The sequence below is a fragment of the Diprion similis genome, chromosome 8 (assembly GCF_021155765.1).
Source record: "Diprion similis isolate iyDipSimi1 chromosome 8, iyDipSimi1.1, whole genome shotgun sequence".
In the NCBI taxonomy this organism is placed as follows: Eukaryota; Metazoa; Arthropoda; class Insecta; order Hymenoptera; family Diprionidae; genus Diprion; species Diprion similis.
The window spans coordinates 8,735,792-8,763,722 of NC_060112.1; the positions used below are offsets into that span (position 1 = coordinate 8,735,792).

At 37.1% G+C, this 27,931-nt stretch overlaps 6 protein-coding genes across 7 annotated transcripts in view; 2 read left to right on the top strand and 4 right to left on the bottom strand.

The window, feature by feature from the left end:
- The window catches only part of LOC124409480 (protein hu-li tai shao), a 56,954-nt gene extending 56,663 nt beyond the window's left edge, over window positions 1-291 (bottom strand). Inside the window, exon 1 of the mRNA XM_046887097.1 lies at window positions 6-291. The gene's annotated coding sequence lies outside the window, so the exon portion shown is untranslated. The remainder of the gene's footprint in view (window positions 1-5) is intronic.
- Window positions 292-1,820: 1,529 nt separating this feature from the next.
- On the bottom strand, window positions 1,821-22,930 carry LOC124409484. The gene is made up of 5 exons (XM_046887106.1): window positions 22,920-22,930; window positions 13,201-13,203; window positions 3,463-3,732; window positions 2,827-3,261; window positions 1,821-2,341 (listed from the first exon to the last, which is right to left on the bottom strand). Exons 3-5 carry the CDS (start codon window positions 3,712-3,714, stop codon window positions 1,871-1,873), a joined length of 1,158 nt encoding a protein of 385 aa, XP_046743062.1. The 5' UTR covers window positions 3,715-3,732; window positions 13,201-13,203; window positions 22,920-22,930; the 3' UTR covers window positions 1,821-1,870.
- On the top strand, window positions 4,845-11,954 carry LOC124409481 (NHL repeat-containing protein 2). 2 transcript variants are annotated; one of them, XM_046887102.1, is made up of 10 exons: window positions 4,845-5,002; window positions 5,376-5,566; window positions 6,869-7,035; window positions 7,687-7,846; window positions 8,044-8,459; window positions 8,613-8,842; window positions 8,927-9,152; window positions 9,674-9,868; window positions 10,327-10,440; window positions 11,388-11,954. In XM_046887102.1, exons 1-10 carry the CDS (start codon window positions 4,947-4,949, stop codon window positions 11,775-11,777), a joined length of 2,145 nt encoding a protein of 714 aa, XP_046743058.1. In that variant the 5' UTR covers window positions 4,845-4,946; the 3' UTR covers window positions 11,778-11,954. The 2 variants fall into 2 exon arrangements, with proteins under 2 accessions (XP_046743058.1, XP_046743059.1); XM_046887103.1 differs by lacking the exon at window positions 4,845-5,002 and adding an exon at window positions 6,373-6,727 and having other exon boundaries at window positions 5,264-5,566.
- Window positions 12,074-14,090, bottom strand: LOC124409483 (tubulin alpha-1 chain-like). Its single transcript, XM_046887105.1, has 4 exons — window positions 13,933-14,090; window positions 13,513-13,735; window positions 12,600-13,429; window positions 12,074-12,533 (listed from the first exon to the last, which is right to left on the bottom strand). Exons 1-4 carry the CDS (start codon window positions 13,933-13,935, stop codon window positions 12,237-12,239), a joined length of 1,353 nt encoding a protein of 450 aa, XP_046743061.1. The 5' UTR covers window positions 13,936-14,090; the 3' UTR covers window positions 12,074-12,236.
- Window positions 14,284-18,353, bottom strand: LOC124409482 (5-aminolevulinate synthase, erythroid-specific, mitochondrial-like). Its single transcript, XM_046887104.1, has 3 exons — window positions 18,054-18,353; window positions 15,601-16,922; window positions 14,284-15,402 (listed from the first exon to the last, which is right to left on the bottom strand). Exons 2-3 carry the CDS (start codon window positions 16,885-16,887, stop codon window positions 15,145-15,147), a joined length of 1,545 nt encoding a protein of 514 aa, XP_046743060.1. The 5' UTR covers window positions 16,888-16,922; window positions 18,054-18,353; the 3' UTR covers window positions 14,284-15,144.
- LOC124409485 lies at window positions 20,704-27,890 on the top strand. Its single transcript, XM_046887109.1, has 5 exons — window positions 20,704-20,909; window positions 21,650-21,784; window positions 25,020-25,223; window positions 26,126-26,376; window positions 27,306-27,890. The coding sequence occupies exons 1-5, from the start codon at window positions 20,804-20,806 to the stop codon at window positions 27,576-27,578; spliced, it is 969 nt and encodes a 322-aa protein (XP_046743065.1). The 5' UTR covers window positions 20,704-20,803; the 3' UTR covers window positions 27,579-27,890.
- Window positions 27,891-27,931: the final 41 nt, after the last annotated feature.

Here is a 27,931-nt window from a genome sequence, read left to right on the forward strand (position 1 = left end):
CTCACGTGTTTTCTAATCCTGCGGATAACGAAGGCCGCAAACTCTCGTCTAATCAGTATCCTCGGTACTCCGGGTGACTGGCCGTTCCGTTGGACGGACCGACTCCCCAGCGCGTGGAAAATGTCAACCGTCAAAGTCCTCGCTTTGAGTCGAGTAGCGTAGTGTTATAAATTCGGTAGAGATCATCGCACAATTTTTTACGCGTTAAGGAGCTTCGGTGATGTTTGGAATTAGATTTTTATTCACAATCATTCACGGGTTATCTGCTCTGCATTTCAAACTCATTCAATGTGTATGAACGCGCATCCATGTCCGTACGTAACCATTTTTTCAGGGCAATATAATATTCTATACTCCCGTCCCCGTACTACATTTCTTACCGGATGTGACCGCTTCGCGCAGCGCCAAAACAAAATAAAGCGGGATGATTGCGAACAGGAAATCTGATTCTTACCGACCGAGTCATTTTTGTGTTTTCTGGGTAACACGTTGACCACGAAATTGCTAAGCCATTGATCTCAGTATGGTGCGGGGTAGGGGGCTTCGGTTCGAAATTTTTTACTCTGACCGACCGTTACAATAAGTCGGTATGCGTGGAGCTCTTCTATTACCATCACGCACTCGGCCATATTCGGCCTTATACAGAGTGCGTTCCGAAATTACTTGGCAGCGCTAAAAACTCCCTAGGAGAGAGGCAGAGCTACTCACGAACTCGGCAGCTCAAAAGAGATAAAAGATTGCTGAGGCGAGCCGCATGTATCGACAACAGATAAAACGATTGCATTCGTCGCGCACGTATTCAGCAACGAACAAATGCCCCAGGATATAATGCTCCTATTTGCTAATATAGAGTTAGGCCATGCTTACACCATGCAAACTTGATATGGACCGTCCTTAGAGCATAAGTAGATACAACCTCTCTCTCGCTCAACACTTGATTGGTCCATACGTTTCCTCTCAGCCAATGAAATGCAGAAGTTCGCACGAGGTTGACAGCTACCTCCAGTAGTATATTCCCTAGGGACCGTCTGATAGCGATTTTCACTAGCTGCATTTTAAACGCATATTTCACATATTATATAAAACAAGAGTTTTGTGTATATTCTTCAGGCAACGACGAAGACGTCAAAGAGTCCAGAAAACCATGTATAAAACATACACAAACTTTTTTCAAATATAGTAGACTGGCTTTATTAAAATTAGTTATCTACAACATAATACATGTAAGATAAAATCTTCATGTATGTATGTACCTTTGCCACTTAAACGATACATATATGCAAAGGCTAAAATGTCAGTCTTCACATTTTGGATTATGTCACAAAATGGCAAATGAAGGATCTGATTGTTCCATATCAGTACTGTACATAGAAAGTCATTAAACACATAGGCCTAGTGGTAGATTCTAACTGATCAGCAGCATATGATTATAAAAGCTATACAATATTTCGTTGATTCCAACAGTCTGAAATAGATTTATTTTATAAAATGTGAATGTTGAAATTCAATAAGTATTTATTACTAATGTAGGCAGATCATGTATAATAGATTGTAAGAATGATTCACCAATTCCGAACAAAAATGAAATGGATTTATTACTCACGAATTTTAGTCTTCAATTGGCTTTAGTTTCTTTGACAGTTCTGATCAGTCATGTTAGAATTAATTATTTTGAACTGCGGTGCATTACGCGTCATAAATTTCGTACAATATTGAGGTTCTAATGCTGTATAATAGAATTACGTTGAACACTATAATTGAGTAATAGTCGGTCGTTTTTTCTGTGTATGCTAGTGTATACTGAAAAAAAATATTTTCCCTGACTTATAGGTATATCGAGCAATGCCATCACGTTTTTTATGTTATTCTATTAAGACATTTCTCTTCGATAAAGCACTGTTAACATTTCGTTGATTTGGGACAATTTAACTTGATTACGGTAGAGTGTTTGAATTTGACTGCGTTTCAACTTTCTTAATATTGCAATCGTTTTTTTTGTAGAAGGTAACAGATGTGATCGTGGTATGTGTCCCTTTGTTTTGAAAAATATACAAGCATCTGCGTTTCTGTATACCTTAACACAAAATTTACACATATTTTCACCATGCGTTTTTAATGGACAAAGGTTGTGTCGCCATCTATTTATCTTATCCTTATAAGCGCATCGAAGGACAATACCCTTATACATCGCTACAGGTGGGCCTCCTCTACACACTTTGATAGCATGGAAATATGCAATGAGAGATTCCATGTCTCTGGTGCTCTTTGGATTTGCTCTTGGTATGGGGATTGATCGATCATAAATATATGTGTTAAAATTAAGATTCTCGTAAAACACAATCTGTAAAAGAAACATTGTGAATAAAGAAATAGCACAGAAAAAACGTATTTAACTCATTTGGAAGATATATTGAAAGATGAGAAATTAACCTTATATAAGCATAAAAGTTGACCTAATGTGCAGTGAAAGTAGTCACTCATGCTACTGCAGGTGATTTTGCATCCTGTGCTAATGCTGTAGGACAGCCAACTCCTTGAGTATGAGTGGCCACTTTCACGAAATATTTCTGATAGTAATGAATCAATACACAAGTTTTAAGTTGTAACGTCGATGGAATAACGTGTTTTTATAAAAAATTGTGATTTAGCAATTTAAGCATAGTCTGAAATTCAGTTAAACCATAATAAAATTATACGTATTCATATTTGACACATTTAAATCCTTTAGAATCATTCTACAATTACAAAGAAGCAATTTTTTTTCACATTCGTAACGTTAACGTTACCCAATTCAATCTCATACTACCACGCATATGGAAATTTTACCTGTTTCACTGCTACAAGTGGTGCTTCTTTCTCATTCGGCACTCTTTCCATCTGAGTGACACAGATTGTCTTTCTTGGAGTTTCAACTCGATGAATGCCCCACGATTTATCTGGTAGTTGAAGGGTTGATGCCTCACTAAATACGTCATAAAATAAAATTTCATTGTGCCGGTAAAATACTTGATTTGGCTCATCGATTATCTCTTCTTCGATGGATTCATCAGAACTGGTGCAAATCATCAGTTCCTCCATAGACTCATTAACATCTTTTGCTGTAATTTCTGAGTGCTCTTCATCGTCCACATTAGCAGTGTTGGTTACATCTTTCAATAACGAGCAATCCAATGTGGACTCTCCTGGGACAACATTTACATCTTGTTGAGCAGGATACATGGGAACAGCGCCATTCAGCAGCCTAACCTTTAGAAACTTGCGCTGTAATACAAAAAGAAGGCATAGTGTGTCGGTAATGAAGGGCGATACCAAAACTGTAATATGCCTCATGTTTTCACACACCTATTAAATTGTCGAGTCTTCTGAGAGAATAACACAGGCAGCAATCCGCCACACGCAGGGTGGCTTCACACACTTCTTTCTCCGATGTATATATATATCATAAATCTTTAATGTTCTCACCTCGAGCAGTGGATTTCCATCGCTGTCGATACATTTATACTCTTTTTCAACGTATTTCTCTGGAAAATGCCTTTCGCATATGTGAAGACTTTTTCGATTATTACGCACACTCCCGTGCAATTTTAAAAATGATAGCCACTTTTCGCGACAATTGGGGTCTTGCGGAACTCTGAAAACTGAGTAGTCGGATACCGTGACACCATCTATAGTGTGTCCACTCTGACAGTTTTTCACGTGACATCGTTTTCCCATTTCTATCTATTTTCCTCACTCACTTTTGGGATTGTATATTGCACACCAATGTTCGCCGAATGCCGCAAAACAAGGTGCAAATTGCGCGGCTCCTCTGACGGCACGGTCTTGACAGGCGATAGCAGCGAGTAAGGTTACGAAGCCTCCAAGCGAGCTCTGATTGGCTTACCTAGAGATATTGTGAGATCTAATTCTTCATTATATCCATGATTTCTGATTAATCTGTCATTGTTTGCGTCTAAACGGAGACCCCGCCGTTTCGTTTTGGTTCGGGGGCGATAGAGCACAATGCCTCTTACTTCCTGACAGTAACTGTGGAATATAGAATAGAAAGATCTGAGATTTTGGTATCTTGTTCGCTACAAAATGGCCGCACCTGCCAGACTCCGTTTATTTAAGTGTCTCTAGGTACAGCACGTCTATTCGGTTTCGTCCTAGATCTACGTCACGAAACGTGACACCACATTAAACATAAATCCCTACATACAAACGTCGATCTTTGCTACAATTTTCTGGAAATGAAGTATGTTAAGCGTTTATAAGACGTTAATACTTCTTGTTTACATTTCCAATTCGAAAATTCAAATATGACATTATATCTCATTTTCTTCATTCGAGTAATTAAATTGAGGATCATTTTTTTTTCACAATTCGAAAAATTTAATTAAAAATTTCTCTTAACTTTTCATCTCAACAAACTCGATTGAGAATTTCTTTTCAACCTGAATTTCATCACTACCGTTAAAAATTAACGCTGTCAATTGTGGTTTTTAATTAGTACCTAATTGAAATCTATTCTATTCATGCTGCCTAGTGCTCTTTGAGAACATTAAGCATGGCGCCGTATTATAGGCAACTCACATCATAGAGCACAGTCCTGATGATTATATAAGCACAGATTTAAAAGAATGGTAAAGACATCGATTGTGTAACATTGTTGGATTTGGTAAATCTGTTTCGTAAACCCTGATTTGACCGTGTGACAGAGGCATAGTCAGTAAAAGATGAATCAATGGGGTGGTTGCTTCAAGAGTTTATAAATACCGAATTTGCACGCCTTGTGATCCGAAAATTGTCCAACTTTATGTATGCGGTGTTGCATACCACCGGGCTCAGGTTGATGCCTCCACACGCTAATCTGTCACAGCGAATTAGAACTTCTAAATTCCAGCAGTAAAAGACAATACGTATTACGTTGAAGACGTTACGTTTGGTTGAAAAATTTGTCAAACATGATGAGCTACGGGTATGGACGCCTGTTGAAAAGAGCTCCGTTTCTGTCTCGTTCGTAAGTTATATGAAACTGAGTGAACACATCTAAATATACCGGGTGCTTTGGCTTTTACTAACTCACAAAGTGACAACGCTTCAAGGCGTCTCAAAACGTTTCATTTTATTAATTAAGAGATCGTGAGCTAAATTTTAGGATGCTGTACAAAGCGTTGCCTATTGAATTCAATAAACAGGAAAAACCGTAATGGAAGCTCAACGATGTTCATCATCAGATAAAATATACAACGAAGCTGCGTAATCTCACGTAGGCTTACGTCAGTAGGCGTGCGTGCGGTTGTGACTTACGACAGTCCACTTACTTTTCCTCGGCGTTATTTGACAGTCTATTAATAAACGTGCGACTGGATGATTTGGAATAAACTTTACAGTTTCTGGTCCGGCGATAGCCCCACTAAAAAAATGAGCGTCCGTGAAGTTATTGAAGATTTAACACAAGTGTCTATCGAGGTACGACAGGAGGTGACGAGTGTCACGGACCCTCGAGAAAAAGAAAAGATCGCTCTACGACATATCAAGAAATACGCCGCGAAGGACGCGTATGTCAACGAGTTTCAAAAAGGTATGTCTGTCTTACGCGGGTTACGATCCTCGTTTATTTCTCATCGACACAGGGCGCAACCTTCGGTTAAAAAATAAAAAAGGTATAGTAACGATATACATTGTCATCGTTACGTCTGATGCCAAAGATCTTGCCATGACCTGACAGTCTGACAGTTAGCAATGTATTACAACATTGGCTACCGGAATTTATTTTTCCTCAATGCTGTACTCTATAATAATTCTAAACACTGTCACAGTTTAAAAATTCTATTGCAATTAATTGCGATAGGTTACGTAATCACTTTTTTTGGCATAATTGGTTTCTTTACACTAGTTGCAAACACAATCGAAGTTGACATGATTGCTGGATGTGAATGGAATTTAAATTATAGGTTAGCTTTCATTGATACAGGTTATTCCAGTCAACCAAGTTTTGCGTTTGTTACTAAAATGTTTCATAGCTTCACTTCGCTATACAAATTTAACTGCTATTTTGTCAACTTTTTATACACATAATTTTTATCTGAATACGAAAAACAAGTTTTGTTTGCAGTCAAATTTTTTTCAACCATCTATAGTAATACAATGACTTACGTACATCAATACTTCCATTTTTTGCAAAGTCATCGCAAGATTTATTTGAACGATTGTTCGATATTGTGAAAAATGCATTTTTGTTCAAACCAACAAAAATTTTTTTTATCTGTACACAGCTTTGATTTAAGCACAGCTATGGTATTTTTTTTTTTTTTTTTATAGAAAATTGAAATTTTTCTTAATGCAGCACTTCAACATTGAAAGTAGTTAAAAATTCTTACATCACAGGTATCTTAGTCTTTCCTCCTAATGTCATCCCCGGATGTGAAGCAATTAAAAAAGTCCTTGAATTACGAGTCAGATGAAGATTCTAAGACTAAAATTTTGAAGGAGTATCAAGAGCTTTTGGAATCAGAACAGAAGCTTGATCAAGAATTAAAACAGTTGAAGGCTGAAGCGAATGATGGATCTTCAATGGAACATACAATGCATCAGCTTCACAAGTATAACGATATTAAAGACGCTGCTCAAATCATTCTTGGAGCAATGGCCAGAGCAAATGGAGTCACGATCGCCAGTTTGCACGAGAAATATGATTTACCCCTTGAAGACTGATTTCATTTAACAATTGACAAGAAAACCTGTACTCTAATAAGCAGTGATTAATATAAAATTTTTGGAACAAATAAACGTTATTTATTGAACAGGAAGATGTTTTTGTGTCTTCCTCTCTCCGTTTATGTGCCTGTCATTAATTTTTGCATTTTTGTTTACACTTTTATAGGCTTAGAATGGTTCAACGTCTCGCAGAGTATTTCTATGCGCCAGGATCTCACTGGGAAAATATGCGTTCTCGACTTCTTCACCTACTGCTGTATCAATTGCATGCATATATTACCAGACTTGGCTGCTCTTGAAAAAAAGTTTTCTATCGAGGATGGCCTTGTTGTTGTTAGTACCTTGTTTCTATTCATACAGACCTTTGACTGTTTCAACAGTTGCTCCGACTGACTAGCCATGTGTATTTTCTTTCATGAATTAGCTTAAAATTGTCAATAATTTGTTAGAAGTCCAAGATCTGATGACTAAAAAATACAACTAGCTCTTTACATTGGCTGTAATTTTTTCGCAGCAACAACCTGTTCAATGGAATCAAGTTTAGTTGTTTAAATTTACTTTCAAATAATTTTCGAAAGTCTTTGATTTATGACTGTGGTTCATTTCCAAAATAATTACAATGTCCCACTTCTAAGTTTGATCACAATCTACATTGGCACGAGATAATGTTTTTATTTAATATTATCTGGTCTCTACAATAAAATCGATATTTTTTTCTTCAATTTCGTGCTCTTCACTATTGTATTAAAACCAAATTTTTTTGGTTCCTTGAAATCATATGTCTCAGATAACAGAGATTATTTATCCAGTAAAAAGTAGTATACGTTAAATGCTATTCGAACAAATGATTCAATCTAAAATCACTTCTTCATACGAAAAGCCCACCGATAGTGTTTGTTATAATACCAGCCTCACACTTATAAAATAATATCAAAGTTCCAATGAATATTTCTGACATCTTTGTTAAATTAAATTTTCCCATAGATTGGTGTTCACAGTGCAAAGTTTGCCAATGAAAAGGATTCGAGTAAAATTTTAGCTGCCGTTCAGAGATACAACATTGCACATCCTGTTGTTAATGATGCTAAACTTTCTATGTGGCGAGATATTGGAATTGTCTGTTGGCCCAGCTTAGTGATTTTAGGTAAGTAAACTTCCAGGGTGAACGGTAACAATTTTTGCTGAAATAAAATTCTGTGACTACTCTTGATTTTCCCTGTCTGTTGCCACCTTGAGTTCACATTACTTACGGTGATTCTTCATGAATCAATATTCAGCAATTAGGTCTCATCAATATCTGTAGGCTAAAACAGATTTCAGACCCAGCATGAATTTTTACAGGACCTAAGGGACAACCACTGTTTGCGTTGGTTGGCGAAGGGCACAGAGAAGAGATGTTTTTGTACATTAAAGTTGCTCTTGCGTATTTCAAGTCTTTGAATGAAATATCTGATCATTCTTTGCCGCTAAAACCATCACAACACTTGCTGCCGGTCTCAAAAGATACTCTCTTATTCCCTGGCAAAATACATTTGGCTAATATTAAGAATGAGGACAGAATGGTCATCGCTGACACAGGAAATAATAGGATTTTGATCATGGACCTTGAAGGGAAGGTTGAACATGTTGTGGGTGGATATGCTCCTGCTTTTCAAGATGGCAATTTTCAAACTGCTAGATTTAATGCACCGCAAGGAATTTGCAGTCTTGGGGATGAAATTTTTGTTGCGGATACAGAAAATCACGCAATTAGAAAAGTAGGAAAACCTGATAATCAAAAATACTATACTGTAGTTGCTTTTTCTACCAAAATTGAGTGACTTATGACATCTAATGCTAAGAACTTAGTCATCCTACAGAAGAATAATTGAAACTACTGAAATTAAGGGAATGTCCTTCGCTATTTACAGATCGACCTCGTTTTGCAAACAGTCACAACTTTGGCAGGTACAGGTGAACAAAGCCATGATTATACTGGCGGAAATATTGGCAAGGATCAGAGCCTATCTTCTCCATGGGATGTGGCGATACACCACCATAAGCAGGGAGAAAAAACTGTACCAGTCTTGATGATTGCCATTGCGGGCACACATCAGATATGGGGCTTGTTCTTGGAAGATACGATATGGTGGAAAAAGAAGTGTGTTTTTAAGTTGCTGCAGTTTTTTTTTTCAACATTACCGGTGTACCTAATGGTATAACGTTTTCTTTTTCCACATTGCAGATCAATAAAGGCAGGTACTTGTATTACAGTAGTCGGAAGTGGAAGAGAGGAAAATCGCAATAACTCCTATCCTCATGCTGCTGGCCTAGCCCAACCCTCGGGCTTAGCGTTGGCAAGGGAAAAGAATTTGCTCTTTTTCGCAGATAGTGAGAGCAGTTCTGTCAGAGTTATTCACTTGGATGACGGCAAAGTTTCTGGTGTATGCGGCGGTGACAGGAATCCTGGGGTAAATGAACTGCAATTCTATATTTTGTGAAATAATAAACAAGAGATTCTCAGTGAACTTGTAGAAATTGGTGTTCTGGATAAGATGAGCCATTGTAGAGTGAAATCGAACAATCTACCAGATTTCTCACGATATTCAAGCGATTCAGAATAAAGTATCATGTCTAAATTTATGGTCATAATATCACTATTTTCTATTCTCGTATTGATAGGGAGATGTCATAATTTGACAGTTACTCAAAGTATGATTATCTTTTAATAAAATTGATAAAAAGTATAGATTTTTAGCCAACAAACCTCCCTAGTGAACGAGACAGAAAATCGGACCAAAGATCAGAAATTTACACATAACAAGTTCTAGATAATTTTGTAACATTTTTGATTCATACAATACCGCCAATGTACACTTCTCAATTTACGTTTTTCAAAAAAATTAATTATAACTTGTGAGAAGTCCGAATACGAATGTATATGGGTGGAACTATTACTTTTAAAATAAAATATTGCTTCCAACTGTTTTAGAATCTACATGACTTTGGAGACATAGATGGGAGGCAGTGTACAGCAAAGCTACAGCACCCGTTAGGTTTGGCTTGGGATTCCGTTGATTCGGTTGTATATATTGCAGATACATACAATCATAAAATAAAAAAAGTAGACCTCCTCGGAAACTGTACCACACTTTACGGAGCCGGAAAACCAACTGCAAAGCACAAGGTTTGTGAATTGTGAATGAAAGTCATCGCATTCTATTTTCACATTCACAGTCACAAGGTTTTACGGGTTCATTGAATGAACCAGGCATTTCCTTCGATGCTATTGCACTTACTTTTTTGTAATTAATACAGATAGCATAGACGTAAAAAGGCTGGTGCTCTCAACAATAACCCAATAAGACTGAAATTTCTCATTTGTAATTCCAAATTCATATATCATGATACAGATATCAAACCTTGAATCGAAAGCCACCCAGTGAGATTTAACTATTTTTATATATTATGATTTAATGGAAGCTTTGCGGATCTAGATATTTTTGAGACTCCATATCACAGCGGTAAAATTAAACGTGCCGGTCAATTTCTTTGCACGGTACCGCAATATCGAATTATTGTAGCAGTATTGAAAAGATCAGATTTTTCATTTATTCCTTGTTTAAATCACGACACTTTTTTCAGTTTAATGAACCAAGCGGTTTAGCTGTACATCTGGGCAACAGAATCATCTACGTCGCTGACACCAACAATCACCGTATTGTGTCTATAAATTTGGAGGACAATAAAATTGATACGGTAAGACATCTAATGATGTGTTGAATACATATATGACTAGTAGAGTAAAAATTATTGTTTATTTTAAAGCATCTAATTAGTAATTAATGTTTACTGCACTGTTAAAAAAAATTTTTTTCTCTTGGCCATGCAAAGTCTAGAACGTTACTTTTTGCCAAAAGTGATATTCTCTTGAAATTTTGATTTTTCAGCTTAAGTCTAGGATATTCCTCATGCCATTTGACTATTTTGCATGTAAAATACTTGTAAATAATCACTCATATAATAATCAGCGAAAAAAATCCATCGTATTAGAATATGAATCCTCTTCGAAGCATGAATTGTTCAGATAAACTAAATTTCTACTGAAAATTCTGATCCCACAAATTGTTAACGTTATTTTTAAATATTATCGATCACAGTTTTATGTTTATAATCAACTCATCAAATCTCATATCGTATTTCGGAGAAAATTAAAATTTCTACCCTTCCAGTGATTTTGAGGTAAAAAATCACAATTGTTGATGAAATTTTTTTTTCTTCAAATTGCAGTTGTTTACTTATGAGCAATTTATATATGATTAAATTCCAATCACAAAAATAATCTAATTTCTTTACAATTTTTTCGGGTATAATACAGTGCTTCAAAAAAAAAATTTCAAGTTGAACATTTCCTCGTTTATACAGAAACAACTATTTACGATTTTATCTGAATAATTCCTACATTTAAATTGACGTTTCTTTTTCTATTTCGACACAATATTTTTCACTAAGCATAAAAGAATGGATTTGTATACATAATTTAAGTGGAAGATAGTGACATGGTGCGGTACCTCTTATACTTGAGTTGAAAATTCTAAATTTTAGCATAAATTAATAGCTATCAGAACTTTGTGCTGGCAATAGTTGGAATGAAAAATCGGTTCTTTTTTCGAAACACTCTAATGTTTACTTACCAAATGTTACAGATCTCTGTTGATTTGCCAAGTGAAACAACGCATTCTGATGCTACTTACAAATTTGATGCAGAAGTGAGTTCAAACGGTGGCAACTTGGAGATTGCATTGGATGTAAAGTTCATGAACGATCTCAAGCTTAATTCAGATGCTCCCCAAACATGGGCGGTAAATTTGCCAGACAAATGGACTACCCAAGCTTCTAAAGGTGATTTGAAAACTCCGATAACTCTGAATATACCTAAAGGAGATTCGACAATGGAATTCAGCATTAATTTAGATATAATGACATGCAAGACTGACGAATGTATACCAAAAAAATTAGACCTCGTATTTACCATACGTAGAAGTTCAAAAGCCCAATCAAGAGTCAAGCTCAACGAAATATTAGAAATTGAATAAACAGTTATTTTATATTTAATAGGTTTTAAACGTACTTTGTTAAGACAAACATATTTGGGTTAAACGATGATGGGGCAATAATTACCTTTCCTTGAGAATTCCCTGAATATCTCATGAGGCACTTCGCACACTACCAGTTATGTTCAGCATTTTAGAATAATGATATTTTTATAATGAAAATTTTCATTTGTATTGAAAGTATAATTGAAATATAAAGTTTATATTCGATGAATTCTGGCATTTTTGTTCTCAGAATTTATTCAAATTAAGTTAAGTCGATGGTTACGTCGTAATTTTCGAAATCTTTTATTAATGCAGGAACAAAATAAAAGTAATTTAATATTAATGCACAACATGCATCGTTTACAATTCTGCAGGCACTTGTCAATCTGGATCAGAGTCACGTTTGTCTATTCCATTTTAATCCGCTGTACAAAAATTGTCGCATGTGAAAACTGATTAGTATTCCTCACCTCCCTCGCCTTCGCCTTCAACAGAATCAAGTCCGACTTCTTCGTAGTCCTTTTCCAGTGCAGCTAAATCTTCTCGGGCCTCTGAGAATTCACCCTCCTCCATCCCCTCACCGACATACCAGTGAACAAATGCACGCTTAGAGTACATAACGTCAAATTTGTGGTTCAGTCGAGCCCACGCTTCTGCGATAGCAGTGGTATTAGCAAGCATGCAAATCGCCCGCTGCACTTTAGCCAAATCTCCTCCAGGGACGACTGTGGGTGGCTGGTAGTTTATACCCACCTGAAAATACGTATAAAACAATCATCGCAGTCTCTGGGCACAAACTACCATGAAATAATTAATTACCTTGAACCCAGTCGGGCACCAATCAACGAACTGTATTGTGCGCTTGGTTTTTATTGTGGCGATAGAGGCATTTACATCTTTGGGTACGACGTCACCCCTGTATAGCATGCAGCATGCCATATATTTCCCATGCCGAGGATCGCACTTGACCATTTGATTGGCAGGTTCAAAACACGAATTCGTCAGCTCAGCAACAGTCAATTGCTCGTGATAAGCCTTCTCGGCAGATATTACCGGTGCATAAGTTGCCAATGGGAAATGAATCCTGGGATACGGTACTAAGTTCGTTTGGAACTCTGTGAGGTCGACGTTGAGGGCACCATCAAATCTGAGCGAAGCTGTTATCGAAGAAACAATTTGACCGATAAGCCTGTTCAGATTTGTGTAAGTCGGCCTCTCTATGTCCAAGTTACGCCTGCATATGTCGTATATCGCTTCATTGTCCACCATGAAAGCTGCGTCGGAATGTTCCAGAGTCGTGTGCGTTGTGAGGAGGGAATTGTAGGGCTCCACAATTGCGGTGCAGATCTGGGGTGACGGGTAAATCGCAAATTCTAATTTAGACTTCTTTCCATAATCGACGGAGAGCCTCTCCATTAACAAACTCGTGAAGCCTGATCCGGTTCCTCCGCCAAATGCATGGAATATCAGAAAACCTTGTAGACCCGTGCATTGGTCGGCTAACTTGCGAAGGCGGTCCAGAACAAGGTCAACTATTTCTTTCCCCACTGTGTAATGACCCCGGGCATAATTATTGGCCGCATCTTCTTTTCCTGTGATCAGTTGCTCTGGGTGAAATAGTTGGCGGTAGGTTCCGGTTCTAACTTCATCTGTAGACAAGTAGAGACGGTTGTGATGATTAATGGAATTTCAGTGAAATTCTGCACGAATAATTTCTAAAAACAAGTCTTACCAACTACCGTTGGCTCCAAGTCCATGAATACTGCTCGGGGTACATGTTTGCCTGCTCCTGTCTCGCTGAAGAATGTGTTGAAGCTGTCGTCACCGCCGCCGACTGTTTTATCGGATGGCATTTGACCATCAGGTTGAATTCCGTGTTCTAAACAATACAGTTCCCAGCAGGCGTTCCCAATCTGCACGCCACCCTGACCCACATGTACGGATAGGCATTCACGCTGCAAAAATAGGGAATAATTGTAAGGCTCACGGATATTACAGTAAACTGATAAATCGCCTGTCTAGTTATGATCGCTAGATGGACATTTTTCTTCATCTCAAGGAAGATGGGGAAGATCATTTGGCTTCTATGGAAAGTACACACAGCTTGGACAAATGGTTTACTTAAGATTGTTAAATCGTTAAATTGGCTTACCATGTTGTGCAGTTGATTTAAATGGTTTTCTAAGCTGAAATAATAGAGAAGTTCTGTGCTTCCCTGTTAGTTATTTACCGCGGCTGACTGTGAAAACAATAACGTTTGTTTATACAGAAACAAAGCAGCTAAGCAATAATTGACATGCAATAAATGCTTTGTTTTTGGATGTGAAGACGGTATGTGAATTTGTTTAATTATTTTCTTATATACTCGGTGTTAAATAGCGAATAAACAGCAATATTTGATACCCTTAGATATCATTATTGATGTTATGATTTAATTTTGTGCTGCAAATAGACTTAAAGCTGCGGGATGTTGGGGAATATTGAAGACAAAATCCAGTTTTAAAACTAATCTTTCACCTTTATTTTACTATATTTATCTTAATATTTAGTTCAATAGATCAATTATTGTTGTAAGCAGGTTGTGCTTGTCCAGAACACGGAGAGAGCTTTTCTAAACAGACAGCTGGTCAACAACTTTGTCTGTTAATGGAACGAATAAACACGTACTATGTATCTTACTAATTCAACATTTCTAACACTTTTTTCTCACTCCGACGCTAATATAAGTATGAACGTGCGCAGTAGTAACATTGATCATATTAAATAAAGTTTGATTAGTAATTTACTAAAATAAAATATATTACTCAACTCTTTGTTCAACAAATACGAGTACGTAAATCAATCACGTGATTGAAAGATCAATAATGTTATCAACAATAAGTAAAAATCAGGTTCTATCAGTATTGCGTAAAAAAAGAACTTGTTTTGATACACGTATAAAATGATAAATAGATTATAATATTCCATCAGTATGCCGTTTCTTTAACAATGATAAGCCAACACGTAACAATGATAGTTATAAACTCGTTCGAAACGTCCAGTAGTCTTTACATTTGTACAGACGGAGTCTGCCGAGGTTTGCCCATTATTAAACACGGAAAGAAGTGATAAGGTCAAATTGTTGAACATATTGTGAAAAAACGTGTCTGCTGTATAACAATGAATGATAATAACAGTTTTGCCGCAGATAAGTCCTTCGTCATCATTTCCGTGGTGTGTTTACGTGACAATCGAATTGTTATGCAGCTTACATAATTCAACAGCAGCATGTGCGGCTTGAACGCTTATGAATAATTTTATTTGAATATATATTTTCGTTATTGGTAGACAGAATTTCTTGATTGAAGTTAACAGTTTGCTATTGTTAATGAACCGAAATCACCCGAGCAATGTGCGTCGGCTTAGGTTCTTTCGATGCTTTTGGAAGGTTCAGGGAGTTCCAAACGTCTTTAATCTCCCTCGTGAGACTGTCCATCATTTGTTTTGTATGGAATGGTGTTGGTGCAAGCCTCAGCTTTTCTTCTCCCTTCGCTACAGTAGGATAATTAATAGCCTGAACGTAGTGGCCTTTTTCTCGCATCAACGTATCAGCTAGCTGGGCAGAAATTTGAGGATCTCCGATCTGAAAGTAAAAAGATACGTTACATGTATTGATCAGATTGAGAATTGTTTTGCATCTTTTGTACCGTGGCGCTAATAAAGAAAACTAACTCCAATTCAAAAGCAATTGATCGTACATCGAATGCTTGAGACACAATGTATATAAGCACGTATCTGATTCATTTCCCCAATGTAACACTGTAAAAAGCAAATTTCTTACCTTTATCGGAATGATATGTGAAGGTGACAACTCGACTGGAAGATCTGCCATGTTGAGTGCAGTCTTTAAATATGCGACGTTTTGTTGCTGTGCTTCTCTCAAGGATCGACCTTCCTCTGAAGCAAGAATTTCAACAGCAGTCAGAGCTCCATAAAGTACAGTAGGCGGTAAGGAAGTGGTGAATATGAACCCAGCTGCGTAACTGCGCACCATGTCAATTAGATTGGCTGATCCGACGATGTAGCCACCCATATTGCCGAAAGCTTTACCCAGAGTCCCCGAGATGATGTCCATTTTATGGAGCACCTGGTCCCTCTCCCCAACGCCAGCTCCTGAATACCCATACATACCCACGGCGTGTACTTCATCGACGAAAGTGAGTGCTCCGTACTTTTTAGCAACGTCGCATAGCTCTTCAAGGGGACATATATCACCAGTCATGGAATGGACAGTTTCAAAGGCGACGATTTTTGGCACGGCTTTGTCTACCCTTGACAATAGCTGTTCCAGGTGATTGGGATCATTGTGCCTGAATATGTGCTTGGGAACGCCACTATTCTTAATCCCTTGTATCATGGAAGCATGGTTGCCAGTGTCGGAGAATATCTGACAACCTGGCATGCTTCTGGCCAGTGTAAAGAGGGTAGAATCGTTGGCGACAAAGCAAGAAGTGAACAGAAGTCCTGATTCCTTCTGGTGCAGAGCTGCGAGCCGATTCTCGAGGAGCTCATGCCCGAGGGAATTACCAGATATATTCCTAGTGCCACCGGCACCAGCGCCAAACTTGTCCAAGGCTCGTCTAACCGATTTGGTAACTTCTGGATGGCGCGACATGCCCAAGTAATCGTTGGAGCACCAGACTGTTATGGGTTTTTCTCCCCAAGAGTATTCGATAGCTGCAGGGAATTCCTCGGCCAGCCGATTCACCTTCTTGAATACCCTGTAAGAGTGGTCCAGTTTCTTGCGCATGATTTGCTCGTGGAAGAATTCTTCGTACGGAAAGGTCTGCTCTTCGCTCCCTAAATTCGTCGAGGGTCTGTCATTCAGCTTTATCACATCCTCCTGAACTGCTGTACTTGCCTCTTTCACCGCGCCTTGTTCGGCGGAAAGAAAAGGACATTGACTCCTTGCATGTTCTCCCAGATCTCTTTCTGGCTCCGCAACATCGGTAGCCGAACTTGCTAGTCGTGACATGACTGGGCAATGCTGACGGTAGTTCATTATTAAAGAAGCACCGTAATTTCTAACATAGCTGCCAGAGAGGCGGGCCAAAAATGGACAGGGCATCTTTTTTTCTTCTTTGATCGTTTTATTTTTCAAACCTGAAATATCGGTATATATTCCAAATAAATGGTATGCAATTGTGGAAATGAACGAGGAGTCTAATCTCAATACAGATATACTTAGCGATATGAAAATTTACTTCTGTATTCAAATGAAAGGAAAGTAGGAAGCAGGTGAAGTTGAAGGTCATACGATTAATGACATGATGCATTTTCAAAGAAATTAATATTTTGTTATTGCAGTTGTGCCTAAAATTCAGTGACTCATAATGTATTAACATGCATATTCAAGGATCTCAACACCTCCAGTAATTAAAAAAAATTGCTAAATAGTAGTGATTTGCAATTCACTGTTTCCTTGCGTTAATATTACTAACTTGAACCTCGTGAAAGCGGAAGGTAGTAGGATATTGAAGTTAGTAACATTAAGGAGGTGCCCTGATAGATTTTGACATTGACGTCCATAAATCTAAATCTTGAAGTCGATGAATCTCCAACACAAAAAAAGGGATAGCAGCACTATTTTATACAATATTCTGAAAAAAACCACTCCAACGCATTTGCATTTGATGCTGAAATAAAATAATGGCATGAATTCTACGAACTTACAATTACGAATTCGTAGAATCTAAGTCATTTCTTTATTTCTGTGTCAAATGAAAATATATTGGAGTGTTTTTCGTCAGAATTGTGTATAAAATGGGGATGTTGATTGTTCTTTCGGTCCAGATAAGTAGATTTTGATATTTGCAGATAAATATGTCAACGTTAAAATCGACCACGACACTCCCTTAACGTTATGAAACATTTCCTAAAAACATGATCATTCTACAACTCAAGAATCGACTTGAAAGAGCTAATTGTAAGTTTGAAAAATCTGTTTATGTCTTACTGTATTACAATTTACCAGATTTTAACTTCGATCTGGTAAATATCTACAGGTAACATAATTCGCGGTAATAATTAGTAGTGAACAATTACATAACGAATCGTAGGAGATATGTGTGAGGGGGAAAACAAGTAAATGCAATGCGAGAAGCAGTCCTGGTTGAAAGACGTGCGTGAGTAGAAAGCGGTTTCACTTTTGCTGCAACTAAGTATCGAGATGGAAATGCGAGAAAGCGTTAAACTTTCCGTTAATGCATACGTATGTTACAATCCAAAACTCACCTCCAAAGGCGGACGAAACGTCAGTAGAACTGGTGATGTATGTACGTGTTAATATTCAAAGGGAGAAGAAGCTAATATCAACTAATATTACTTCTGATCAATATTCAGACAGTCGAGCGAAAACTGGCTCTATAAGAGTAACTGAAACACCTTGGCCAACGGTTTGGCAAAAGACCCTGAAGCGGAGACTGTTAAATTAGGCTCTGTCGCAACTTCAAACGAGGACAACTCCTCGCAAACCGAACGCCAGTGGAAAGTGACTGATTGTGAGCTGAGCTGAGCTGTGACTGACTTCGACTGCCTGACTGACCCAACTGGCTCAACTGTTGGTTGACTGACGGCAACCAGCTGTGCGAAGTATTCGCACAAGGTGAGCCGCGCGTGAAAAACGTGAAACGTCAAGGATCAATCGATACTAGCCGTCCGAAAAACGTTGCACGACGCACTGACCGCAGCTGTGGACGAGCGGGATGGAATAAAGACCAATTTGACACGTCTATAATAAATAGACCAGTGATTAATTGCCGTATTTTGGGTCTGACGTAATCGGGGAATTTCGATTTCATTACCAACCCAAGCTTATCCGAGTTTATTATCGTCGATGTTTGATAGGAGCTTGTTACCCAGATTCATACATTAATTGTAAGTTATAGAACGAAACGTGGCGATAATGAGTATATTTTTGTCCATGACAGCATTCTGACGTATCACGATTTGAATTTACATCATAATGGGTTTTTTTGTGTATTGTGTTACGTCAGGATCAGTGGCAGGTACAGTTGCTATAGGAATATACAGAGAGCGCTAGTATCGGCACGGAAAAGGGAGTTAGTAAACCGGCAACAGATAGTGTCTTCGGTCAACGTAACGGATGTGGTATTATTTTCGATCAAATGAACGTAGCATTTTGAGGAAAAAAGATACAATATATAATATCAGATAATTGTATATAAAAAAGGGATAATATTTCCTCCGGCTGGGTTGGTTGGGTCCGGAGGTGATTCTATTCCCTGCACTTACCGACTCGTCTAATGGATCTCGATGCTGATTCGAGATATGCTGCGCATAGTAGAATGCTGCAACTTCCTCTCGGCCCTACTGCTACCCTGAATATGCCTTTACCAGCAGAGTAAAGCAGCTGAGCAAAGTCCACGGCGGTGATTTCTAAGGTTAGATTTTTTAAACATAGACCCTAGATGTCGCACGCGATATCCTATACTTCAGCATACCCAGAAGGTTTAGCAGTCTTTACACAATGACATATTGTTATAAAGGGTGAAATCATTGGTTTCAAATTGCCGCCTTTCCTCATGATCTAGTCGTCATCATAAAAGGTCCGTAGATAGACGAGTGGACAAGGGAAGATCTTCGCACGAGGAATTTTCCGTAGGATCATAATTAGCGATTGCATTGTCGGACTGTAGTATAGATCAATAAATTGGAAGAAAAATGATGACCATGCGAAGATCTTCCCTTCCCCACTCGTCTATCTACCGACTTTGTTACCATAGATATAGCTCTTTGTCAGTTTGCTCTTTGCAACGAGAAGTATTCGTTTTACGGAAATCTGTCTTCTAGCGTGAAAATAGAGCGAATGTTCTACGCAACTCTATAAACAAACATTTTATTTTACATAGGTATACCGAGTAAAAGAATCAGTCCAATCAATGAAATTAGCGGTCACGAGCCGCTAAATGAGAAAGTTAGTTACTGTAACTAAACATCAATTGACACACTATGCGTTTATACAACTTTTTACAAAATAACATGAAATTTTGCAATTTCTGTAAAAATTCGTAGTAGGATAAACTTTCACTAGAAGAGTCAGCAGGTTGCTCTCCCTTCACTGCTATCTACCTACGGCATCAGCTAAACTGCAACTCCTCAGTTTCATACAATCTTCTTTACTGGAACCGTTTTTAAAGTTCATTGACAAGACAAAAATCTATGCCACTTTGTTTTCAGTCCTGTACATTTCAAAAATTTTTAAACTCTCCTTTGCCCACGATGCCAATTTTTTTGTGGTCTTCATCCAAGAAATTCACTGAAAAATAAGAGAAAAGAAATAAGAATAAGAATAATCTTGAAGATCGGAATAATCCAAATTCGAGAAATAAAATGTTTTTGAAAAGGTTGGGGAAATAAGCTCAAGAATTGCTATCGTGAGTTTCTGTATGTATCTTTCTTTTTCTCGAATAATAAATCGGATTTAAGGAAGGATATCCTGTGCCACTAATAAGGTCTGGTATTATCTTCTACGTTTAATTATTATGATCCTTTCATTGATTTTATGTTTTATGCGATTCTAAACTATTCTTGGAGTAATTACAAGAATTATCGTTATAAATTCACGAATTGATTATCCAAAAAATCTATCAAACCGTATGTCCGTATGTCGATCTTCTTTCCAGCTTTCGAAAAATTATAAATCCCATTTCTTCTGACTGAGAACAATACAGAACTATGCTAGTCTGTAAAATGTAGCAGCCAAGCCCCGACACCGATATGTGCATATAAATCCAAATAACACGGCGCCGTGCCGTCCAGTGTTACATTTGTAAAATAATAAAAATGTTAAGACAGTTAAGAAACGGACTCTAATTTAGTCCAAGAATCCAAATAAAATTTGATCAACCAATCTCTCCAAGTGACCGAAATAGTCCCACCGAAAATACAGTCAATCTCCCGTTAACCGTGGCTACTCGAGCCGCTTAACTCTCCGAAAAGTGTAACGACGTGCTCTACTAAAAATGCGAGCTCCACAGTGCTTTGTAATATTACTTCTTTCCCTCAGTAATATTGATGATAATTGCTTCTGTCTCGGAGAGAATGTCACAGTTCAATCGTCAGATCATTGTAAGTAGCGTATTTTTCGTGACAAGTAATTGTATTTTAATTTTCTCAATTTGAAATCATGATTATATTAGATTGGCTGATTGGTTTTTATATTATTGTAGTATTTTAAGGAGAGGGACGGTGTCCAATATAATCATGATTTTATTTGTAAATTCTTTCCTTCTTAAAGATCAAAATTGACAGAAAAAATGAGGGCAACAAAAAAAAAAATTTTGATTGTTAAGCTGTGTGGTATTTTTTTTTAGGAACTTTAGATATTGAAAAAAAATCAAATTTTTCATCCAAGTATTGCTCTTTTGAGCCATATATTAAAATGATGATAAAATAAATACCTGGAGCCAATTTCGAAAAACCACGCTTACTACTAGGGTCGTTGACATCAAATCTTACTAAGAACACTCAAATGTCAAGGGCAACAAAAATACTGTTGACCAGTAAAATCGTTAACTCTTAAACTAACGTTGCGTTTCACATACTCCGGTGGTACGTTGAAGGATTCAATTTTAAACTGCTCTTCGTTTGTCAGTTTAAAATATCCATTGCTAATATATATACACAGTTTTTATTTCCGTGGAAAAACCACTAAAAAATATCACAGAAGAAAAAGAAAACTAACCGACAGTAGATTCGTGTAGGTGGATTTTAGCCGTGGCTTGTGACTTGTAGCTTGGGACCAATTGTGTAGTTCAAGAATGTAACGATTACTTATATTTCATGAATACTCATCTACTCACAATCAGCCGGATCACAAGTGGTCAATGGCAGCGGAAGTGTGTCGGAAACGCAACACGCCACCTGCCAAATCACTACTGAAGAGTTAGTTGCCAGTGCGCAGGCGACGGTCACCAGAGTTCTTACAGGCGCGTGTATCGGAGGTTTGTAAAAACTATACGACCATTTCAGATGTTCGAATCTGATGTTCGAGAAACTTGAAAATTTCTGTACTATGCCACAGATTTTTTTTTTTTTAGATCACCCTGCTTTTTCGTAGATCATTACGGTTGTTATACTAGATAATCGTAGAATGGTTCGTATTTCCGTGATTATTCTGCTTATATCAAATGTTGAAATGGATATAGCGTGCTGTTAAATATCGTGAAATTCCAAGTTTTTTATAAGACTCACCCCTGTTCAGACAAGGTGAGTTCAATATTACGAGACAGATGATCTGAAGCCGTCTAGATCATATTCAAAGATAAGTAGATCAGTTTTTGGATAACAGGGCTAAACTTTGATGAGTACTTAACTTGTCTGCAATGAGCTTTTCTTGTGAGAGAGATGCGACATCTGGGGATGGTTAAAAACAGTATTTCATACTTTATCGTACATATGCGTAATTTTAAATCATAAATCGAATTCGAAAATTATCGATGATCACAACTTTTTGTAGAAAATCATAGGTACTCTTTTGTGAGAATTTATCTAGTTAATAAAAAGTTGTACTTCTCAACGACATTTGAATAATACTCTGAAAAATAAAAATTCGTTTTGTCTGAGTCCGAAATTGTAATGATGTTTCATAGAAAATAGAAAATTTTAATAATTTTCTGTAGAAACTGGTAGTTTATTACGAAATTCAACGAGTAGGTATCTGTGAAGAAAAAAAATTTGTTTTGTTCATGGCGGAAATTGTATCCTATTGTTATCGCAAATTGTAGATTTTGCATTCATTTCACGATTCAGCATTTCAGATATGAAATCGTAGGTGAATATCACAGATTTCGCGGTGTGACAGGTAGTAGATTCTTCGACTGATCGCTACGGTTCGATGAATTTTTTCATTACTTCATTTTGGCAATTCGCTAAAACACAACGAAATAATTTATACATCTAATATATAGAATATTTGAAGTTTTGGTATACCGCCACGTTATAAATCCCCCGCCATCTTTTCTATAACATAGTAATCCAGGAAGAATTTTTTGCGAATTGTTTATGAATTTTATAACACCACTTTGCGTTGTGGGGGTAATCAACTTTGAGTTTTTTGTAGTGTAAAAGAAACTGCACTGCTTCAACTCTCAAACTCTTATATACATCAAATTCAATCTAGCGAACCATGGTTTGACTTTCACAGAAGTTATGGCCTTTTCAAGTATCTTGGATATCTAACGAACATAGAGTTCTCCAGCAATAGTCCATAATTTTCAAATTAAGAGCTAATTCATAATATGCATGAATTCGATAATTTGCAGCTTTTTTCTTCGTTCATTAAATTGAACAGAAAAACGTTACAACGAAAAACACGTGGAAATCTGGTGTTCGACTTGGCTTTAAAAAAGATCAAATTCATTATCTCTGCAGCCAATTTTCTCAGCGCGGTTGAAATCGTACAAAAAAAAAAAAACAAAAACAAAACGTCAAGTTGAAATGAATTATCCTGAAATAAATTTCAGAATACCGTGAATTTAAAATTCATACACACTACTAAATGCATTGCATAAAAGTTGCCTTGCAATATCGCAGTGAACAATCGATAGTCGTAGCTTAATTCAGCTACGCAATAACCTTGGACTTAGAAATTGAATTCAATGAGTAAGGATATCGGACATCTATTGTACGCAGAGGACGCCTGTACAGGACAGAGAGCTGATTATTTCGTTGTAGCCTTTTGCTCAAGGTAACCATTTTCTTTGTCTGATCAAGGTAACCATTTTGAACTGTGTCTCAGAATATCGAAATTTTACCGTCATAATCAACTAGCTCTCGTGCAATTACGCTATAATGCACGTAAAACTGCTGCTGGATTGTTTCTGACAGCTTAAAACTCATCTTTGTATATACTTATCGGAGTATATTATAGGTACGTGTGAAGCACTGTCAGGAGCAGACTGACTGCAGGCTTTGTTCTGACGTCATTATGGGGGTCAAAGTGTTACAATCGATTCATGATATGTGCACTAAGAAAAAAAATCTAGTTTCAATGACCAAAGTTTGGTGGCGGCAAGATTATTTCAGCGTATTGTGTGTCTGACCAAACATTATTTTCGCACAACCAAAGAGTTGAGTTAATTTTATAGTGCGTGGGAAAGAAAATATTTTAATAACAAATTGTTAGATTAAATAGAAAAATTAGCTCAATATTTTCATGTCATCGACTGTGATATTAAGTAGTGTTGACTTGTGGGTTATTCCATTACAGTGATGACCAAATGAATGCTAGTGTTTTGTTTCAAATTTTATCTTCAGTTCATGTCTGAATGACAAAATGAATTTCTTCTTTCACTGAAATGAATATGAATCTCACTGAATATTCGAGAATATGAATTTTTTGCCTACAAATAACTTTGAAATAAAAATTAGTTCGAAATGATAATACATGACTATATTTTTGAATGATTTGAAACTTCTTCATGGGGAGACGATAAGGGAAATAAAATTCTGAAAAAGTGGAGGGATTTTTTTTTTTACTATTTGGAACCGATTTGACAGGATCCTTCTTGAATTTTTTATCTTGACCGCGTATAAGGACCATCCTAATGTTTATATATACCTATTTCATATCCGATATATATCAGTGTTTTATCGATCGATGATAATTTTTCAGCGAAATTTTCTGTGGGTTTAGTAACACGTTAGAAACATGTATAATGTATATTGGTTTTGTTTAAATTTTTGTTGAAAAATCTCCAACGAGCAATGACTGTAAAAAGTCGTGAAAACACGAAAAATGCCCGAAAAATGCTGCATTTTATTCCGAATACTGTGGCACAGGAGCCATGATGTCAAACGATCTTATTCTAGTTGTCCAGACACCTATATGTAATATCTTTTATTCGACCAAGACGTGGAAGACCGTATATTTAGAAAAAATTTGAATTTTGTAAAATTGACGAAAGCAAGTGTCATTTTAAATTATAAATAACCAAGTTCAATCAGTTTCATGTAACATTTAAATTATTCAAAGTGATTTCTCATCAGGATTTTATCTAAATTGGTTAAGAGGTTTGGCAGATGTAAATGCTGTCAACGAAATGTTTCGCAAAAATTGAGAAGGAGTAGACTGACGTAAAAAAATGAAATTCTCAATTCTATAAAAATTGATCAAGAAATCCTGAGTGCTGACAGGACTTTGAGTAGTAAATAACATTTTATTTATCTGATTTACAGAAGCGGTAGACAAACGACTACAAAATTTGGAAAATTTGTTCCGAATCGGAGTTGACGAGATAAATCAGAAGCTGGATATACTGCTTAGATCTTCGTCATCCAGGTTGCAGTCTCTTGGTGAAACGGGTCGCTTGGATGTCGATCCCAGACAGGCAGAGGTTGATAGGCTCAACAACACCATTGGTCAAATTTTCACACCAGAAGGTATTGAACTTAATCCATATTTCATCATCACGCAATGAACGATTTATTTTTTCGGTTATCTCATCGGTTATCAATCCGCTCTTGCTGCACCAGGTTTGTTATTATAACACACCTTTGAAATGCTACGTTTGATTTCAAGAGGGTATTAATCACGATCTCAAATTTTTTATTAATGGAAAATTTTGTTTCACTAATTTCAACGTTCAAACGCCTTCGTATTTTTGGAAAAATGTAATGGTTCTGGAATTATACAGAATCATATGTAGGTAGATTTTTAAAATGTGATGTTTCTTTCTCAGATTTGTTTCCCCATTTTGGTTCTACATGTATCCAGATTTTTTACTTCGTGTATAATTATTTTTATTTGTTTTATTATTGACCGTTTTTCGAATACCTCAATTCCACTTGAACCATTATGCGGAAATCTGCGTTGCCGTTGGGTAAAATTATAAAATTGTTAAAACTACGTAGATACTTAATTCTATCGAAGAATGCAACCTGTTTCATTTTTGCAAAATTATTTTTAAAAAAATTTCCTCAACGAGTACATAGACGAAGAAAAAATAATGGTCCCAAGTTTTTGGAGACTTCTCTGACGGTTCCGTAATTATCCACTGCAACTTAGATAACAAAACATCCCCTAAAATATCCGCTCAAGATAACCGATAAATAACCACATAAATTCGACGAAACTAGTTAGTCGTAAAAATTTCGCAGACTTCAAAATTTCGGACTCAATAATTCACTGCAATATCAGAGAAACCAGCCAATCCAGCATGGTTTGAAATACTTCCTGCGTACTGTACGCGGTGAAATAAACGCCTCAAATAAGAGCGAGTAAAAGGGAACAACAAACCGAGTTAGGTAAAAAAATGTACTTTTTTCCGGACAATCTACCGCAGGCACGATCCGGGCGTTCACCCACTTCCTGCGGGTCGAGCACTTCGACGATAAGATCTCGCAGTGGGGTTCTCGAGGGTACCTTCGCAGCCCCACCATTCAAGTCGGTCCCGGGGGATACGCGATGTACCTGAAAGTAACCCCGAGGGACGTCCAGGGGGACAAGGTCTTCGTAAGCGTTGGTGCAGGACTAACTCGAGGCGAGTACGACGCGAGCCTCACCTGGCCATTCGCTCTCAAGTATCGTGTCGAGGTGAGTCGCAGAGCTACTCGACGGCTATTATTTTGCGCGAAATTTTCTCGGAAAGCGCGCGAAAGCTAGCAATTAGGAAGGAAAACAGTGGATATTGTTTTCTCTCGTTATATACCTGAGTCGAAAAAAATTAAAAAAGGGTCATCGTATTTTAGGGGTTCATTTATTTTTAGTTCAATTTAAAGACGGAAGAAATTTTATGTAGATCTTAGAAAAACTTAGGAATTGCACTTAATTACGGTTTCAAAATTATCGTGTGAAAATTGAGTAGGTTTTTGTTTTTTTTTTATCGTAAGATTAATTTTTAGGAAAAAGGTTGCTGTTAACTAATCACGGGCTATTGTTGAAATGTTAAAGCTCAGAATAGAGATAAAACTAGTATTTTTCAGCCGTGTAATCCTAGGTCATTTACAAATCCTCTCGCATTAAATTGACTTAAAAATTTACAAGGATAAGATGAGCTGAAAATATGGCATTTCCTTCTTGTCAGTGATTTTTATACGTCCTCAAGATACCTGGGGAAGATAACATCTTTTCTCAAAGCACCCAATGGAAAAAGAGAACCGTAGTAGAGCGCTACTTATTCCTTCAAAGAAAATTCGATTCGCAAGCCTTGAAGGTTTCAATTGATTCTCTTTTGTAGACGTATTTCAGAGGCAGATAACGAAACGCAGGACTGTTAGATCAAGTGACGAAAAGAAAAGGGTTCACGCCGAATAGCTGACCCGACCTTTAGATCTATAATCTATCATCTAAACTGTTACATTCACGTAATGAATCCTCGTGTTTTAGGGGAAAAATTTCTCGTTTATCTAAAATTTATCTCGTGAAACCTTATCGATAGTTCAAATTTGACATCAGATGAAAAAGTTTTACGTATCTCTTAAGACAATGTCGAATTTTTGTGCTTATTGTTTTTTCGCTTTTAGATCCTTGATCACTCAGTGCAAGGATTTCGCCAAGATTTGAGCGGAGCGACATTCGATCCTCTAAACTACAGACATTACGCAAGCTTATGGAAGAGACCGATCGCCACCCTGGGGAACGATGATAACATAGCTCTAGTCAATATAAAAGTCCCCGCGAATATTTTTCTAGAGGGTGTCAACCGGTGGTCCGATTATTCTTCCAGTCCACGTACCAGTAACCGGAAATACCTTTGGCAGGGTAGCTTGTTAATTAAACTCACAGTTTACTTGTAATGATTCGTAAACGCCATATTATGGCGAATATTTTGTCCAGTGTTCCATGAAAGCATGCGAATTCACGAAATGTGTCTTTGGAACTTGAAACACTTATCGTAAAACAGTCAACGAATTTTATCTACCGGTATGCTGTGTAAAAATGTAGAGTCTGTCAAATTGGATTTTATATAAAGTAAAATTATTTTTTACCGAAAATTCGCTCACGTAAATAAAGATTTTATGCCCTCACACAAACGTTATATACGAATAAGGAATTAATCGTCACTCAACTAATTATGTATACCCGTAACTCACCTTGCTGATTTGTCCCTTTGTCTCTCGCGAATTGGAGATCACCATTTGTTTCTTAA

Bases quoted from the DNA above. Each gene is read 5' to 3' on its own strand.
- LOC124409481 (XM_046887102.1), top strand. From the start codon at position 4,947: ATGATGAGCTACGGGTATGGACGCCTGTTGAAAAGAGCTCCGTTTCTG. The intron at 5,567-6,868 runs GTATGTCTGTCT...ACACTTTTATAG, and splicing joins TGTCAACGAGTTTCAAAAAG to GCTTAGAATGGTTCAACGTC. The intron at 9,153-9,673 runs GTAAATGAACTG...CAACTGTTTTAG, and splicing joins GCGGTGACAGGAATCCTGGG to AATCTACATGACTTTGGAGA.
- LOC124409484 (XM_046887106.1), bottom strand. From the start codon at position 3,714: ATGGGAAAACGATGTCACGTGAAAAACTGTCAGAGTGGACACACTATA. The intron at 3,262-3,462 runs GTGAGAACATTA...TTTGTATTACAG, and splicing joins ATGGAAATCCACTGCTCGAG to CGCAAGTTTCTAAAGGTTAG. The intron at 2,342-2,826 runs GTAAAATTTCCA...TTTCTTTTACAG, and splicing joins CACTTGTAGCAGTGAAACAG to ATTGTGTTTTACGAGAATCT.
- LOC124409485 (XM_046887109.1), top strand. From the start codon at position 20,804: ATGCGAGCTCCACAGTGCTTTGTAATATTACTTCTTTCCCTCAGTAAT. The intron at 25,224-26,125 runs GTATTGAACTTA...AATCTACCGCAG, and splicing joins TCAAATTTTCACACCAGAAG to GCACGATCCGGGCGTTCACC. The intron at 26,377-27,305 runs GTGAGTCGCAGA...TTTCGCTTTTAG, and splicing joins CTCTCAAGTATCGTGTCGAG to ATCCTTGATCACTCAGTGCA.
- LOC124409483 (XM_046887105.1), bottom strand. The intron at 13,430-13,512 runs GTAAGACTTGTT...ACTTGTCTACAG, and splicing joins CTTGGAGCCAACGGTAGTTG to ATGAAGTTAGAACCGGAACC. The intron at 12,534-12,599 runs GTAATTAATTAT...ACGTATTTTCAG, and splicing joins GGTGCCCGACTGGGTTCAAG to GTGGGTATAAACTACCAGCC.
- LOC124409482 (XM_046887104.1), bottom strand. From the start codon at position 16,887: ATGCCCTGTCCATTTTTGGCCCGCCTCTCTGGCAGCTATGTTAGAAAT. The intron at 15,403-15,600 runs GTAAGAAATTTG...TTTTACTTTCAG, and splicing joins CACATATCATTCCGATAAAG to ATCGGAGATCCTCAAATTTC.